Source organism: Balearica regulorum, chromosome 6, assembly GCF_011004875.1.
Source record: "Balearica regulorum gibbericeps isolate bBalReg1 chromosome 6, bBalReg1.pri, whole genome shotgun sequence".
NCBI classification, from domain to species: domain Eukaryota; kingdom Metazoa; phylum Chordata; class Aves; order Gruiformes; family Gruidae; genus Balearica; species Balearica regulorum.
This window is the reverse complement of record NC_046189.1, coordinates 1,461,754-1,480,475: the sequence shown is the minus strand read 5'-3', so window position 1 is coordinate 1,480,475 and position 18,722 is coordinate 1,461,754. Positions and strand designations below refer to the sequence as shown.

Here is an 18,722-nt window from a genome sequence, read left to right as displayed (position 1 = left end):
GCAGTTGATACCATTTGAAAATATTTTCATCCAAAGCCTATCTGCAGAACTCCACTCTAAAAAATAGCACCACAAGATCATTTCCTCCGCTTTTTCAGTTTTACAAAAGTTTTTCACCATTTAAGTGATCTCCAGTGAACCAGCTGACAATGGGCCTTGAGTTTCTATGACATCCTCCACTTCAAGGGTTACTGTCAATAGGAAGTTTAAGCTGTATTTTCTAAATTACAAAACTGCAATAGTTTCTTTACACTTGAAAGAGCTATCAGAGTAAACAAAACTTTCCCCTATTTCTACCAAACACTCATGCAGTAGTCACAACTTTAATTCTGAGCCATCCCATACCTCAGTCTAAGGTCTGATGTGGCAAGGGCCAAGAAGGTTTAGGAAGAGCAGCACAGGAGAACACATGCATGGCCAAAGCCATCCAGCTGAGCTGCCCCTTCCCTGGGGTTTGATTAGACCAGCTTTCTCCACAAGAGCCACTCTATAGACACAGTTGTTATCAAAGGTAGGCTCAAACCGATTTTTAGCATCACAAAAACACTTCTTCCATGAGGAGCTTCTTGTTTTCTTTCATCAGCCCTTCTTAAGTGACTCCCTGCTACACCATCAGCATAGAACTGGAGCAAAAGTAGTAGAATCAGTAAAAAGAGGCAAGACAAAACAAAACAAAAAAAGGGTCAGCAGATGAATTAAAGGAAAACAAGACGAATCAGGAGCAGGCTTCCAACACTCCTGCATCAACAGAACAGCCCAACTAAGAAGGAAATCCCCCTGTCCCAAATATTTGGTGAACCGCTGCGTAAGAAGTAAAGTAATATCAAGTTAGGTTGGTTTGTTGGGTTTTGAATATAGGTATGTATTTAACCTATCCCACTACAATAAGAAAAATCAGGTGGCCATTAGCTCCTCAGTCTCACTCATATTTGAGACAGGAAAGTATTCAAATAACTATCCACTTATTTAAAGAACAGATCTCTTGAAAAACATCACATTGCAAAAAATGTGTCACAGGTGAGTATCTACATGCACTCTACTCATACAAATATATTCAGTTCCCCAACTCCCCACAGCAACAGAAGCAAGTTTCAAAATCTAAAAGGCTGCTACATAATGGAAGCAGAAGCCAAATTTTTTTCTTTTTGATAATACTGATAATTTTAGAGACTTCTAAACTCATTTCAGTTCCTACGCAAGGGTCTGATACTCAACACTGCTGCTTGTAAACTCCAGCATCCCTATTTACTGCAGCATTTCTTGCTCCCAGTCTCAGAAACACAAATGTGCTGCCAGAAGTCATTCTGAAGCAAATATAAAATTCTTCCCCCACAAATATGCAGTTCCTTAAAACTCAGGAGCTGTTCGCTGGCTTTTAACACTTGAGTCTTATTTGACTGTTAACCCAAAACCGATTAAACTGAAGTCGCAAAAGTAATCTCTCAAAGGCATAGTTAAATAAGCACTTTCACGTGCTTTGTCGTTGTTGGATTACTTGCTTCCCAACAGTCATTTGCTCTACCATGAACTGAAAGTCAAAGCAGGCGTATCAGAGCACAATTAAAATTCCTCTTCCAAAGCACAAGCTCACAAAGCTCTGCCTAACACAAAGTTACCAGAAACTCACTAAATACAAATGGATGAGACAACTTTAAGCTAGAAAGCAGGTAACTGAGTATCTACAGATCCTCTTGACAGAAATGCGCAATTTTGTAGTGATGAATCATGTCTTAAATTACAAGACACATTAGGGATAATCCCCCAGACAACATTGAGATGGATCAATTGACTCTTGTTCCAGCAAACTATTCTTTCCTACTAAAAAGTACTTCAAAAATCAAAGAGTTTTGTTAAGTATCAATAAAGACACAGCAGCAGAACCATGACCATTCCTTAGAGGTACACTACAAACCGTTAAGACTTATCAGGATAGATTTAACAAATTAAACACCCGGTTAACATCTCAGAAAATACCTACAACTTTCCATGATATTAGATTAGAAACCTAAGCCAGCAAGATGTCCTTGTAACTCTGGTACCAGCAACACAATTTTCCACCTTCATGCAAAGTCTTGGTTTTAAACAAAGTAGTAGTACAGGGAAAGGGACCGGATTTTCATTTCAACAGAATAAAAAGTCTCTTCGTGCAACAAACACATGACGTTTTGCTGCCATTACTAGTTTTAAAGTGGTTTTGCCCTTACCTGGATGGCTTTGGGAGCTCATTGCTAGTAATGTCTAGTCCTTTGGAGAAGGGATTCAAGACGGATCAGTTTCCACGCAAGTAACAGCAGCTCTAAAGAGCTCCAATGCTTCACCAATACATAGAAATTGGAAGTGGGGATTAAATCATGGCCACCTTATAAAATCCAGGGCACAGTGACATGCTGAGTTGTATAGGAAGTAATCCAACAGGGTGGCAGAGTATCTTCTAATGGCTTTCAAAATGGGAACCTGCAATTAATGAAAAAGATGTCTACATTAGAGAGTTAAGACTTACAACCATTTAAATTACACTTTATATAGCATATTTATCCCCAGGAGAAAAGATTAAACTAGGATACTGGTTTAGGCATTAAGGTTGCAGAGAGAGTAATTTTCAGAGTTATAGATGCAATGTTAATTAATAACCATAAAAATGCAGACTAATTTTTAACATCAGGGAAAAAAACAATTAAAAAAGAACTTTTCAACTACACATTCAAGTCTTTAAAAACCCAAACTTGCATGTTAATTCTGATCCTCCAACAGCACCATATGAAGCCACTTCAGTCCAACAGCTTCCATATTTTAAAAGCCATATGTATGAGTGGTAACTGTACTTCACGCATCTGTTCCCCAAAGAAGTCTAAAGAAAAATTCCTCTGTGCCAAGAAGTGGTCTTGGAGCAGGAAGGAAAAAAACCCACACAATCAATTCCACTCCCACTCTACCCAAGCCTCCAGCAGATTATTAAGAAGCAACTTCATACTGCCCTAGGGGAAAAAATTCCACCATTCCCAATTATTTTTAAGCTGTACATTAGAGGGAGGAAGGAGAGAGGAAAAAAAACCCCACTGAGTTAGAAACCTAGCATACCCCTGCCTCGCCAAAATATAAATATCAAAGCAGTAGGTACCCTAGCTTATAGAAACCCCCACGTCAGAGGCCCCCACAGATAGTGTCTCCGACGCAAACAGCAATCCTTACACCAGAAGAACCTGCTGCAAGGTGTCCTGAAGTTCAGTTTTGGGGGGCTGGGGTCTTTTTTGGCATTATACCAAGTGGCATCCAGTATTTCTAAATAGCTGTGTTTAACAGGCAAGGTATCTCAGGGAGATTGCTCTGGTTTAACATACAGAGACCTGCCACTGCTACATGCTAACAGCTAAAGCTACTGAAAGAGATTAAACCAAATTGCGTCCTTTATGCAAAGTATTTCACAACCACAGGTTATTTCCCTCCTTTGTACCAAAATAGCCATCAGCATTCAGGCTCCCAACAGATAACCTCTCCTGGATACCAAGGATGGCGCATTCACAGACAGCCGGTACCCAGCAGAGTTCCTCGCTGCCCTAACGAGGTATTTCTGCCCTCGCAGCTTAGTTAGCAAGAACAGTTTATACCCAGCACTCCCTAACCCACTTCAGACGTGAAGTCAGCCTGCTGGCAGAAGCCAACTAGTTAACCCATCCTAATGAATCCAGCTGACTCTGCTCAAAGCAGAGCAGGGAGCACTCACCCCAAACTGCTCCACCAGCAGATCTGAGGGTGTGGTGACCTCCAACAAAAAGAGACGGCAATATTCCTTGGGTGGGGGAAGATTATGATGGTAACTACTGCTGCCACTTGCACAATGAGCATCTGTCCACAATTTATCTGTGCCATTACATTTCTAGTCCCTTCTATTCTTGGAAGAGCTCTTATCATGCTCAGATATTCATATTCCTTCCCAGTAAGATGACAAAAACAGGTCTAAGACTTAAAATACCACCACCGTCGCTTGTGATGGGCCCTGCTTGACAACGGTACTTCCCCAGTTTGCAGAATAATGTCCAAGCAGATGCTGTTCAACAAAGAGGCATTCCTTGCTGTATTTCATTAAAAAAACCTCTGTAATTGGCTGTTTCTCTCTAGCCCAAGTGTCTCAGCATTACTGGTCTCCAAGTTCCTCTGCCCATCTTGCATTTTGAGAGACCTGGAACACTCTTTCATGTTACACATCAAATTCAAGAGAAAATTACTTAAGTGTCATTTCTAATCCCTACAGGTCTCTGCCATCCCAAACGTTCAAGATCTTCCAGTTCCATTAATTTGCACATCCTGTTGAAGAGACTCTGGTCAGCTTAGACCGGGCATTAGCAAAATATTAACATCATTTATTCCCAATAAAAACTGCTTATGCTACAATATTACTGGCTATCTCAACTGTAGACAAGAAGGATTTCAAATGGACTTAACAGATTTCTGTCTACTCATTTTCACAGTGCAAGAATGAAGTACGGAGCATGAACAGTGAAAAGATGTATATGCATTTCCCAAAGAAACTGGACTGAAACAGTAGCAGGAAATCCATTTAACAGCACCACCAGTTTACCTATTCCCACTTCTTCCCCCAAAGGTCTATCTAAATGCAGTCAGGCATGAGAGACCCTCAAAATACTAAGCTTCCGCATGTTTTAGTAATATCAGTGCCTGGTCAGAGTAGAGACAACAAAATAACCATGATCAGATGGACAAGCTACAGATTTAGCTCACTGAGATTTTCATTTTATTTTTTTTTAAATGTTTCCTGCATTTCTCCTAGAAGACTGAGTAAAGTACCAACAAAGCAGACCTTTCCAGGATACAGACACCAGTCATTTCCCAACTCATCTCACCACCAGACTCTAATTTTCAGTTACCACTGGTGCTGATCTCAATGAAGTCCAATTAGGCATTTCCAAAGCGGTCAAGAGTTGTCCTCAGGCCCCCATCTGCAACAATTCTTATGCAAATTTGTCATTTTGCCGCTATCTCACAGAACTACTTCTCAAATTAGCAGAAGCAAAATGCTGTCTACCCCTGTGCCTAGGATATTTGGAGGTCTATAGGATTTTCTCTCTCATACCAAAAAAAAAAAAAAGAAAAAAAGAAAAAAAAAGAAATCAGAGCTTGTTTTACTTCTGCTCCACTTCCTTTTAGGACAAGGGCGATCACCTCTGGCCTGCACATCTCGGCCGTAAGAACAGCAAGTCCACCCCATGCATCGTCCAGAGGCACACTGCTTGCCAGCTCTTCAGGCACGGGCAAGGACCGGGTCACAGCCAGGATGAGCTGCTTAGGCAGCCTGCCCACTACTGACCAGACACACGCCGTATGTGATGGGGATGAGTACATGTTTGTTTATAGCAGCACGATCCTCTCATGAGTAACTTCAACTATTTTGGCCAGACAAGTCGCCTACCTTCCTTTTTTGGGGGGGGAGCGGGATCACGGGCACAGCAGGCTTTGCTGTACGTGTGCTCAGGTCAGACTCGCTGGGCTCCAGTGTGCAGAAAAAGAGACGGGCAACTGCTGCCGCGGGAGCATTTCACTGAGCCTGCCTGCTGTCTCCAAGCAAGTCCCAGGATTGCCTGCCGGCTAGGTGAATTTTCTTGGCAAACAAGCAGCGGGACACTGACCGTGGCACTTCGGATGGAATCTTTCCCTAGGCACAGAGCAAAGGGCAGCCGAACAGCATCCGCATGCAAGACGGTGGATGGCACCGCACGTTTCAGACTACAGGGCAGAAAGAACGAGCAGAACTGTAGGCTAAAACAAGCAGGTGTGTAAAATACACACCCTTACTAAATCAGGTGTAGCAAACAGGACAGGTATGATGAAGCTTTCTGCCCCACAGAATTGTTCAGTCTGGTCCCTGCTGGATTTTCAAAAAACCTCTAGAATAGGAGCACAAAGGACAAATTAATGCCTATTTATTTCAGCCTACTTCTACCAGGGTACACCTGAGAGCACACGCTCCCTGAAACCATGCGGGCTGGTGCAGCTGCATCCTCATCCCACCCCTGGTTCAGAAGGTTGAGCCTTCTGACAGCCTGAGCGTGCTGTCACCTCCTCATCACCAGCTGCTAACGAGCCTCCACATCTGCAGTCACTATAGAGCCTCCACATCTGCAGTCACTATACAGCAAGAGACAGACTGAGGGGCAGCAGCCTCAGCAAAAGCCCCTTGTTTCTCAGCTGTGCCTCAACAAACCACCATCCCTTACTACACACCTTCCCTAGAATAAAGGCACTATTGGTCACTAGCTCTTCTCTTGCTCATCTCCTACCAGCGAGTACATCACACAACACGCTTGGTCTTCAGCAGTAGAGCAGGCAGACCTTTTGTCATTTGTGTCAAGGAAGGGATGAGTCTGCTTAAATGCTTTCATGAGGCTTCAACTGCTTCTTCCGCAAGCTGCGAAGAAAACAGTGGCAAATTCATCAACAGGCTAGGTCATCACACGTGGCAACAAACCACCTATAGACAGGAATAATGTGTACAGGGAGAAAGTGTATGGCTCTGAACACAAAACCGCTTAACAGCTCTCTAAAACAAACTGCATTACCAACTCTGAGCAGTGGTCCCTCACTTTCCTCCTCTCCAACCGCATGAGCGGGCTTGCCCCCCAAAAATCACACACATGACGCAGCTCCACACCTCTGTTCTACACTATTTCCTACACATACTTTCCCAGACCACTTTTTCCCCACTGGGCATCTAGCCAACCATTAAGAGACAGAATTGCACATGAACTAGGAAACGTAAGTAATCCAACAGTCTTCCAAGTCCATTTCCATATATTTTGCAGCTACTCAAAGCTTTTTTTTTTTTTAATTATAAGTAACAGGAACGTTACAGTTCCACCACACAAATGTTTTGACAGTATCGATGTTCCTCTTCTCAGCTCATTCCAGATGTGCCTCTCTAGTAGTCACAAGCATAGATGTGCAGTAACCAGAATTAAAGTTATGATAGAACTTTATTTACTAAGGTCTATTTTTCAGAGCTTAAATTGCTACAGTACTTCAGCCAAGATAAAAATCTTGGCCTAAGGGTGAAGCTTCAAGACTGTTTTATGCCAAGTCAGTCTGGTTGCTTCAGGATACCCAGCTATCGATGGCCTCGCTTCATTTGTGGGCCCTCTCAGACACATACCATCAACACCCCCAGACAGCAACACTACAGCCAGCTGACAAGATCTCTCCAAAACCTCAGTTAAACAAACCTGACTGCCTGCTGACTCAATGCATCAAACATGGTGTAAGTCAAACACCTACTATACCCACCGCTGTGCTCTGAAGTTTATTTCTAGGTCCAGAGGAAGCTGCTCTGCCTTTCAGAGCCCTGAATATTAAAAGCTTTGCAGAAGACACTGCCTTTTAGCAGGACCAGGAAGCCAGCTCTGTGAAGACCACAGCAGAAGGGATGCTAAGAGAACGCCTTCCGCATCCTGGCACTCCTTTAGTTTGGAGTTTGGTCTCTTTGGAGTTTGGTCTCCAAAAGCCATGGGAACATCCATCTTCCAAAAAGCATTATCACCCATCCTTCTGCCTGACACTGTAGATTAAATACTGATAACAAGATTATTTTTTCAAAATCTACCAAGATATTCGATTCCTTGCTGCATTAACAGGCAAACAGCATTAAGTTTAATCCCACACGCTCCACGTAAAATGACAACAGCATCATTTTGATGCTTGCTTAGATTCCTGCTCATAACATGCAGCTTGTGAACAGCCCGACGGTACAGCATGCACGTGCTTTACACAGACTCACAGATCTAATGAGGCGGTGCCTCTGTTGGAGCTTATTGATTAAATCTCTCCTTTGACAACAGATCCCAAACTTTACCCAAAGGAAAAAAAAGCTGCCTTTGCTTTTCAGGGGTCATTTATTAAATACTGCCAATATAGGATCTATATATGAAAGGAGGAGGGACAAGGAAGAGGCATACAGCTGTTTAAAAACAATAATAATTTACTGTCAGCACAGAATTATTTACTTTATCTTTATTTAGAACAGAGGCAGTGTGAAAGTCTCCAGGGCTGATTTGTCTCTCTAGGGACCACGTCTCCAGAGCCACCACTTTGGAAGAGGACAAAAGCAGTGGCGGTAGGACCCACACAACCCTTAATGACACCAGTCCAACTCTTTACTTCTCAGGCAGAATACAGCTTTACTGAATCTGCCCCAAGAGACCAAGTTTCACAAGCACTGCTCAGTTCCAGAAGTGCTGGTTTTCCTACAGTTTCAACGATAATCAAATCGGACCTCTCCCAGAAAACATATTTGCAAGCCTCAAACATCATCAGATATCCTCCCAAAGATAAAATTTTAAGGCTCTGAAGACAATGTTTCTGTGTCTAAAAACTTACTGCAGGAGTATCAGGCTGCACTGTAAAAATATACCATCAGCTTAATGCTCAGCTGTGGACAGAAGAGCAACTAGAATACCATGACAGTAATAGAAAATAAAAATAGAACACCAAATTTGCTGCCGTATTAGCCCAGTTTCTTCAAAATCATGAATATTTTGTGCAAATCTGGACACTCCCCCTCCATTTCCAAGTACACAGTGTAAGAGTTTCAAAAGAAGGGCAAGAAAAAAAAATGATCAGAGGTGTGGTACAAATTCCTCGTACAGGTGAAGCAGATAAGTCTTCAGCCCAGACAGAGATGGCTTAAGGATATTACAGTGATGCAGAATCATGATACAGAGAAGTCATCAATCACACTGTCTTCCAGCTACTTCTTTCAGAGCAAGAAGTTTTTCTCATTCTTATTCCAGGAGAGAGGTTGGGTGGACACAGGGAAGGTATCAGAAAAGATACTTCGGACGGCAAGCTGAAGCAGGGAGCATTTCCAGCATCGCGAGTCAAAGGAGCATTTGAAAACAAAAGATTTCCTGAATTCCAAAAGCAAATGGACAAACTTCTTAGAAAAGAGGACAAACACCAAATGCTTCATGGAAACCCACGAGACAAGTCACTGGCTGACAGGAGAGTATGTCAGAGAAGTGTCACCACATGCATGTTCCTGTTGCGAGACACCTCCCAAAGGTACATCATCTTGGATGCTGCTGGAGAACGTGGCAATCAAGTACCTTTAAAGACCTTAAAAGCCCACCTACAGACCAACGTAAACTCAGCTCTGCTTCGTCCTATGCTGATGTGACAGTCCCATCTTGCAAAATAGGAAGTTTACTCCTTATAACTTTCTATATTGCACCAAAATCACATACGAAACAGTTTCCACACAAGTGGTGAGTACACCTGCACACAAGCTAAAGAAAATACTCGCGTGAACTGGCAAGTGGAAACATCCACGGCACTCAGGTATCCACGTGGAAGAAGAACAGAGAGCAAAATCAGTTTGAGTACCTGAAGCCTTCATTACAATTAGAACTGCGTAATAGTTAAACAGAAAACCCAACCTAACACAGCTATCAGAAATAGCTTCTCACTGACAGTATACTCAGTACCTACATCTCACAGCTAGTAAGATCCAGACTGACCAGTCTAGCCCTTATTCCTAGGGCATCCCATCTTTGCTAAACTCGCCATTTCCATACCCTCAGTAGCAAAACCAGAGGCACCTACTTTTACGATCAAAAGCTCAACACAATGATTCAAATCTACTAACCATCTAAGAAATACAGATGCACTACCCAGTACCTCAAGGAATTAAAACACAGTACATTTGTTTAGCAAATGCTGACATTTCAATGCCAGCCATTACAAGTGCTATTCTCACATGACAGCCCAGAGTAGAACAAATATTGTGTTTCCGCCTCTCCCTTAAACTTCCACTTTCAAATGCATGCTGTGATGATTTATTGCTTATATGCTCACACCAAACATTTTAACTTTGTGACAGGTTTTGTATGGTATAATGTTCAGAAAGATTCAATCTCTAACCGCATTTGTCCTAAGTGTTAAATTACAGTATATGTACATTAAGACTTCAAGAATAACCGATATCTACTCTGTATTTACGCAGTTCCTTCAGGGAAGGCTATAATATATTGCTAGACAGTCCCTAGTAGTTGCTTTTGGAGCAATCCCGCTATTATTTCAGGCAGTGGCTCGTTAAGCAAGCCTCTGCAATATAAGCAGTGCTATAGGTGCACTGAGGTCACCATCAGACATTAAAAGAAAACAAAATGAACAACAGCCACAAATAACAAGACACCGTTAACTAATTGTGAGCTACTTTATTAACACAGTAGTAATCCACAGCTATTCAAGGGTAGCAAATCTATATAGAAATAACCATGCATAACAGAAATTCTCAATAAAAATAATCAAGAAAAAATGTTTTGTACAGTTTCATACCCCTTTGCTGCTTATTGTAAAGAAAACACTCCACTACTAATGTCCAGGGCACGCAGATTCCTTAACTAAGGCTGCCTTTACCAGGCCCTTTTCAGCTGTGCTTCAAAGTCAGCTGCTCAAGTTGATCTCTGGTGGCAGCCCTTGCACCTTAGTTGTGTAAATCCAAACGCTGAGACACTCGCCCAAACCAAACACAGGGGACACTGATGTTACAGTAGAAGCCAAGACCTTTCCACCCATTTCAATGTTAAATTAGCACATACGTGCCACTATCAGAGCTTGCTGCTAGCAGAAGCCTCCAAGTTTTCCTCATTGAGCTTTAAACCAAGGGCCACTTGGAAGAAAACGCTTTTTGCACATTCTGCACAAAATCCTTCATGGTACTAGCTAAGACACTTTTGCAAATCACCACCTTGGGTAAACAGTTACAGCTGCTTTGAAAGCTGAAGGTGCCTCCATGTCCTAAAAAGAAAAATCTTACATCTTCTGGTGGACACCAGGAAGCCCCGAAAATTTCTGTGGCCCTTCCCTTTCATTACTAGGAGTACACAAGAGTATTAATGTTATTTCTACTTCCACAGATTTCATTCCCATAGCAATACCATTCAGTAGCTGAAGAGGGGATCTGCTGTTATCTATTTTTAGCCCTCGACAAGTATTGCTGATGAAGCAGCACTGCAGGTATCTCAAATATATATGTACAAGCAAAAAACCCCAAGGCTTTAGGAACAACCGAGTGGATGATGAGTGGACCTAAATCCTCCGATGCATAAGCCAAGACTCTGAACAAAAGATCATCTTTAGGAACCCGAGCAAATCTGGAAATACCACCTCCTGCTCACTCTGTGGGAGCTCCAATTTAAAGTGGTCAACAGCTTGGAAAAATTTTTTAGAGCCAAGCAGGAGCACAGCTCGTAGAAGAGCTGCAGATTCTCAGAAATGCAACTGACTGTGTGTAAAACCTGGGAATATGTAGATTTGCAAGATTACAGAGCCCTCCTTGATTAGCAAGACTCTGGCAGAGGGTCTGAAGGAGCAGGATGCTTCTGAGCTTGATCCAGTTTCTCAGCAAGAGCAGCAAGAACAAGCAGTCTCACAGATGGATCCGCGTGGGAGGGAGAAAGGATAAAAGTCTGCCTCGGGAGCCTGTTCCAGCTGCTACTGAAGCCTTGGAGGAGTCGGTACAAATTGGGCAGAGTTACCTATAAAAATCTACCGTCTTGGCTTTTTCTGAAGCCCTCTTCTTTCCCCAGCCCATGTTTTTCCTCCATCCTAGTATTTCTGCATCTGAAAGAGTACAAATCAGATAGCTCAAAGTAGCACTTGACAGAAGGTAAATGAACACTGTGAGTTTATGGGCAATGTCCGTCTCTTTTTTTCATTCCTTCCTTGTAGATTACCCTAGCTACAATAATTCTGAAGCACAAGAATCAAAAATGGTATATTCTTTTCAATCAAAATCTCCCTAACAACATTTTCAGTGCTGGGAAGAGTTTGTGTGACCAGCAGACAGCAAGCTCATCTCACTGACTGAAACATTCCCATGCAAACTCCAGGACAGCTGAAGCTTCCCATCCATGCCCACGATCTAAACACAACACTTCAATAACATATTAAGATCCCCCTTAATTTGCGCAAATTAAAGTTTCTGCAACTTGTAATACATGCCAACACTTTAAAACTTACCATTGCATCACTAAAGTCCCATTAAAGCGTTTCAGCAGCGCTGAAATCTCTCTACATTGCTGACACCTGTCTCCAGTGTGCTCACCAAAGATAGTCAGCAGACCCTCTCCCTCCGCTGCTGCTAGTATAGCGGACTCCAAGGGGGAAAAAATTGGATCATGATAGAAAGTTCACAGATCCAGCCACCATTTTTCTGTAGACTTGCTCAATAACACAGCTTTCAGAGTCTTATTTTCTTCACCTGCTTATGCACGCACACACACAATCTTCCCTTCTCTTTCAAAACAGCTTGATATAGCCAAAAAAAGGATACCAACACCTTTACATAATTAGTTTTGGGAAACAACTGAAAACCTTCAGCTTGCCAGCCCCATTTTCACTCTAGTTCAGCCTTCTCGACTGTTAAAAATGAACAACCCACAATTCTTTACCTGGGGTTGTTTTTCAAATCCTCACATATAGGTAGGAAAAGGCAGAGAAAAAAAAACATCTACCTTTTCTATTCATGTACTTCAGCTGTTACAGCCCACATCTGAACTTCTTGTTCCTTCTGACAAAGAATCAAAATTACTGGTCACTAGCTGTGCCTAACCCATCTGGTCTACCAGCATAAAATAGCTGAGTACATGTGTCATCAATCACTGTTAATTACTTCATTAACTTGGAAAAAGAATATTGACTTTTTTTTAAAGAACAAACATTGTTTAAGGTTAGTCTAGTTCTTTTTTTTTTTTTAATTGAATGCTATCTGATTACCAAGAGAAAATAATTTAGTCTGAACACTAAAACAACCCTGTCACATAACTCGTGCAATTCTTTTGTCTAGTAAAATATTTCCCCGAGTTCCTTTTGGAACTGACTACATCACAATGCTAGTTTTAACCAACATTAAGGTTAACCAGGAACTTAATTATGCATGTTTTCAAATACTCCATGCTCACTGCACGATGTTAACCGTAATGCCGTTCCCACCTACTACCACCGTACTTTTTAAGTTCTGACCTTTGTCATGGTCTTGGAAAGAAACATGCCTCAAGGTCTCAACAAACAAATTGCATCATTTTCAAGTGGACATTTAGCCCTCTGCGGTTGCCTGCAAAATACTGACACAGAAAGAGAGATATTACGACAGTTTGTGCATTTTAATCTGCAACACGGATACCCAAATCTTTTTGGCGCAGGGGAAAAAGAAAAAAACCCACCCAACAAGTGTTACCATGCTAACAGCACAGACTAAAATCAGTTAGTATTCGCAGAGCACGATGCCGACTTCCCCCTGGACTCTCCCACTGCTTCAGAGGCTGGATGGCTCAGCCCTGAAGATCTCAGCCCTACTCCAGCACCCCCATCTCCAGCACACAAACTCACCTCCCTTCCAGCACCCACCCATGCCTGCTCACCAAGCCTCGGCCAGCACCACTCTCTGGGAAGAAACACTTAGCTCTGTTCTTTATTACATTTTTCATGCCCCAGTTAAGTGGTTTAAACACTCATTGTCAACCTTCAAAAAGCTGTTTTGTTTGAGAACAATCCAATGCCATTTTCTAAGTCTAGAATGCCACACACCCCCTACAAAAAACATGTATTAATGCAGCCTTATTACGCCATCGGCGGGAACCGCCTGCCAGCTCCCCGCATTCACGCACACATCCCCTTTCGCTCCTAAACACCATCTCCCAGGAGCCTGCCCCACAGAAACAGGGCACTGCTTGCCAAAATGATGCTGCAGGAAAGCGTGCAGACCTCATGTGAGCACCCTCGACTCTATTGCCCGGCTCAGACAACAGCACGCTCTCACCCACAAAAGCTAACATCGTGGCATCCAAAGTTTACATTTTTGTATGTTTTATTTCTTCTTTCTTACAGTAATGCTAATACTGTTACCAGAACACCATGCTGCTCGCAGCAATGCAGTAATTCAGAGCCCAGTCCGAATGGGCTTGTGGCGTCACTCTTCCACGTCATCTTTTAACGTGCCTCTCTTTTCCTACAGCCGATAAAACTGTGTTGATGTATAACTGTAGTGCATGATGTATTTGCATATCTTCTTACTCAAAGGATCTTAACCAGGGCATCACCTAAACCCAAATTTTACATGAGCATAAAGGATACTGCATTGAACAGGAGGGAAAAAAAAAAAAAAACTTTAAAGGCAAAGTGCAATATAACTTTCTTTTTCTTTATTTGTTGGGAAAACCTCTTCTCCTCTCATCACCAGCATATGAAAAGTAATGCTGACATACACCTGTAAAAGCATGACAGAGATGGCAGTCAAACACTGAAATTCAGATAACTGATGGAGTACTAAAAGCTAAGTCAACAGTTATTTTTGCTATCTAAAGAACTTTAAATGGTAGCTAGGATTTTTTTCTTTAAATGATATGTGACATAATACTGAGCAGTCATTTTTTTTCCTTTCGGAAAAATCCGGAGAAGCACCTATGCTGAAACACGCTGCTGTCAGGCTGAGGTTTATCAGGCAGGGAACAAGTCTGCTGGTAACCAAAGGGGCAGCAATCCCCATGGGAAGCTAAAGCAAACGTATGCCTTTATATTTGCAGGGGTTCCAGGTTTTCCACTGGCTCCATTTTTACATCACAAGTCACAATCCCCAGCCATAAACATGGTCAGAATAGAAAATTAACTCAAACACCAGAAAAATGTAACTTCCTCTGTTGAAATACTCTAAGTAGGGTTAAAATTTTAATGACCAGCATCACCCTTTGATAAAACCTAGAATCTTCGGTCAGATATTTCAAGCTTGCAGCTGACAAGAAAGAAAAGCAAAGTATGACATTACTCATAGTTCAGGGGGTTTGGGCTTGGGTTTTATTTATTTATGTTTCATAATGCCATCAGAGCAAAAAAAGGACAAAACCCTTCGAAGAAGTACTTGCGGGTTACCTTTAGAGAGACAGAGGCCATCAAATTTTTGAGAGTTCACTTACCGGGTGTTGCTTCCAACACTAGAGCTGTTATTTAACCTGGAGCGAAGGAAGAGCTCCATTTACTTTCTGATTTAGATCACATTTTATATAGCCCATTTTGTCTGTTTGCACAACACGAACACAGCAAGACAAATTGGAATTGTTTCTTGAAATAAGAAAACTGGATTGTAAAGCCACGGAAACTAGGACATATTTCAAGGACTGATACAGTATCTGCCATGGAGGGGTTTTTAGGTAGATTTTAAAACACTGTCAGTCACCAGTTGAAACAGACTTCAATTCAGTGTCCTCAAGTAAGCCTTAGAGCCCTTGCTTAGATACGCAAGGATTCACATTCTGTTAACTTTCTATGATCTAGATTAAAATTTATACTGCCGTTTATGGCTTTACAAACTAAACGACATTCTTCCCCATAAGACATTCCTCTTTCAGGACAGGAATCAAGCAAAGTAATTTAAAGCTGGTTTTGTCCCTCTTCAGCCTTCCCTCTCCATTTTTAAAGCACCATAGCCCAAACTTCAGGGTCTTTTATTCACTCTTCTGGGTTTTGCACCTTTGCACGCTCCTAAATATCCTGCTGAAACCTTCGCACTAACAGTCTCAGATACTACACCAGGAGGAATTGCTTGGCTTTCAAGATGAGCTGCCATCAAAGCTCTGCTGTGCAGAATCCCCTTTCGCTTTAGCACCTCCTACTTCCAATATTCCAAAATAAATGAACAGGAAGGAATACAAGAGAGTTTCAAAAATCTTTGGGTTTGTTGTTTTTAAATGTTAACTTGGATGAATCTTGCGTTATCGTGAGCATAATCATTAATAAGTCACATATGCCAGAGGAAAAAAAAATGGCCTGATAGCCAAGGCTAGCAACCATCACCAGCTAACATTGCGGTGTGTTTCTGTAGGAAGTCACTGAAAATGCAAAGCTAGCACTACAAAAGACAAATAACTCCTTTAGATTTTAGTCACCTCTGAAAATTTACGTTTTGGCACCAGTTTTAAATTCAAGCATCAGCATACACAGCTGCTGCAAAGCAAACGTGACTCTCCGTTACCTGAAAACACTCTGCATGCAAAACGTGCTCCAAGGCTGGGGCGGGGGGAAGGAGATCGGAAGAATTTTTTCCTAAAATGGAATGGGGAGATAAGATCAACTGAGAAGGAGCAGAGGCTGCTGACATATCTGGATGCACAGAAGCCAGTAAATATGCAAATAGGCAGCCACTGCTACCAAGAGTGCAAGAAGCCAGTAATATTCAAAACCAACTTCAATTCTACTAAAATACATTGCATTAAAGCAAGAGAGACGACTCCAGCATAGAACCATACAGAACAGTTCCCTTTGACCAAGGCAGATTTACTTCTCATTCAAGGAAATACTGAACAAAGGTTTCTAGTCAAAAAATGTCTCAACTTCGAATATCAGTGTTTATGAATCACTTTGGACATTTACCTTTTAGTACTCTAATATAAAAAAAGACTCTACATAAAGCTGTAAACTACCCTGACAAAGCTGCATCAATTACCAAACCAGGAAAGAGCTTCTTGCCCAGAAGCCACAAACAGCAAATTTCACACAAGATTTCAGAGAGAGGAGAAAATAAAGGCTGTATTGACCGTGCATCCCTGAAGACAGATATTACAGAGCAAGAACTGAAGTTTACGTGACTCGACAGCAGATGATAAACTCTGAAGTTAAGAGCCGTTTCAAAAAGCCAATACTTGGGACATCCAGCTACTGGCCTTGAAGTTTTGAGAGGGAGAGACACCAAGCAGAAACATATATGTGAGAATATGAAATATATATATTTACATATGAAAACAGAGCCGAAGAAAGCATTTTTTTATTTTTACTTCATTTTATCTGCCTACTACCTCTAAATCAGAGAGACAAGCTCAAAGGCCAGTGTGGGATACAGCCCAAGACATGCATTTTGCACATTTATAAGCAAGAGTAAAAGCAGCTCTTCCCTACGACGGCAGGGACTGAACTTAGCTTCAGTAACTTATTTCATTCAATGAGCTCGTTTCCTAAAAAAGGGAAGAAAAGTACTCCAACTAGGACACCTGCTTGACAGCCCTTGGCTTCTCTTCTGAGACCAAGTACACAGGGAAGTCTGCTACCTAACAAGCACGGAGAACCTCAGCAATTGCCAGTATCAAAAAATCAGTAAGTACAAAAGCTAAGAAGATGTAAAAAAGAAAAAAAAAAATCAGACCCTTCCAGGCTGAATAAGCCTCCCACATATGGCACAATACAACAGAAACAATTTACCCAGAAATATAAGCCACTGCAGAGAGATTAAAGCAAACTACAACTCTCCAAAAGCAGGACCGGTAGCCAGCAGTGAGGATTCAGATATTACCACTTACAGGAAACCATCTCCAGATCTCTCCATACCTGTGGTAAACATAACAGATTAGTAATTTAACAAGAGATAGCTCAGCAAAACTCACAGCGCCGAAGCTCCTGAAGAAAAGTAACGACAAAGCACGTTTGCTGGCAGGCAGGCTAAACGGAGACACAGAAAGGGTTCGTGAGGGCCTGCTCCGAGAGCAGAGAGCCACGTGGAGAGCAGGGGAAGAGACAAGCAACTGCAAAATGCCAGACCATGAAACACTTACGCTCAAAACGTACTCTTTCCATCGCAGCCACCCCAAGCAGAGTCACTGGAAGCAAATTCCCTACTGCCCAAAAGCACCCGGTGGCACGGCTCGCAGGCTCTCTCATTTCGTAGTCCTCCTGCAGCTGCAGGAAAACATCAGTACCTTTTCCTATGTTTGCTTGAATTTCACACCCACGCTTGTTGGTTGGCTACAGCATATGCTCAGAATTCAGTTATCCGTATTCAGAGGCTGTGATAATTTAGATTTTCATTGCCAGTGTTAAGAACAAGCCTCAGAGCTATACACTGAGGCCCTGGAATTTAAATATACGATAACACTGTAAATAAAAGGAAACAAATTCCTTAAGGAAAACCTTTTTGCATGCCAGATCAGTTCCCAATAGTAACTGCTCTGCTTTGACAAGAGATAAATATTTACAGTCTAGAACAGAGAACACCTTGTGTTGCAATACTAGGAATGCAAGCCTCATCAGTCCCCAGCATACTTAAGAGGTTATTTTGATAATTTTTTTTAAAAAACAATCTGAGTACTTAGAAGCACACACATTAGTCTGCTCATTTACACCACCAAAACGAAAAACTGAAGGTAGTCATACAGAGAAATTGTCAAACATACTGAATCCAGAACAGATTTTCACAAAAGGAGACCTCATCCCCCAGGGAATGTAGACAGTTTACAGCAAAAGTCTAAATTATTGCCAAGAATATGCTGCTTTTTTTTTTTCTTTATTTAAATATAGCCTAACTTGCTCCTCTGATAAGTTTCTGTAGTGAATGTAGACACTGAAGATTTTTCTTACTGGGGCAAAAAAGGCAGCAAGGAGGCTCAGATGTCCATATTGAACTCCTCGGATTGGGGGGTACCACATCGGGAATACCCTTGAAAGAGGGACGAGAAAGCTCTTCCCTTGGAAAAGGGAAGAGAAAGCTCAGGCTCTAGTTCATTAGGCTATCTCTCAGCTTCCAGCGTGACTCCCAACCTCCTGGCTTGATCAGCTCGTTCCAGCAAAGGAAAGAATGTGGGGAATGTCATTCATAATGGCACTTGGGAAGATCTAGGAATTGAAAGTATACAATAACTGGATATCCTTCTCACGAGGAGGGGTGATAAGCCCCATGC

General features: G+C 42.0%; 1 protein-coding gene across 14 annotated transcripts in view; it reads right to left on the bottom strand.

Annotated features, from left to right (window-relative positions):
• Positions 1–18,722, bottom strand: part of HDAC4 (histone deacetylase 4) — a 248,648-nt gene that overhangs the window by 218,789 nt on the left and 11,137 nt on the right. For 11 of the 14 annotated variants that reach the window (XM_075755864.1, XM_075755867.1, XM_075755853.1 and 8 more), the window contains exon 2: positions 2,205–2,454. In XM_075755864.1, coding sequence (XP_075611979.1) covers positions 2,205–2,226 — 22 coding nt within the window. In that variant the 5' untranslated portion in view covers positions 2,227–2,454. Of the gene's footprint in view, positions 1–2,204; positions 2,455–5,425; positions 5,740–6,293; positions 6,422–18,722 lie in introns of those variants that run through there. The other 3 variants (XM_075755860.1, XM_075755861.1, XM_075755855.1) reach the window with 3 other exon arrangements.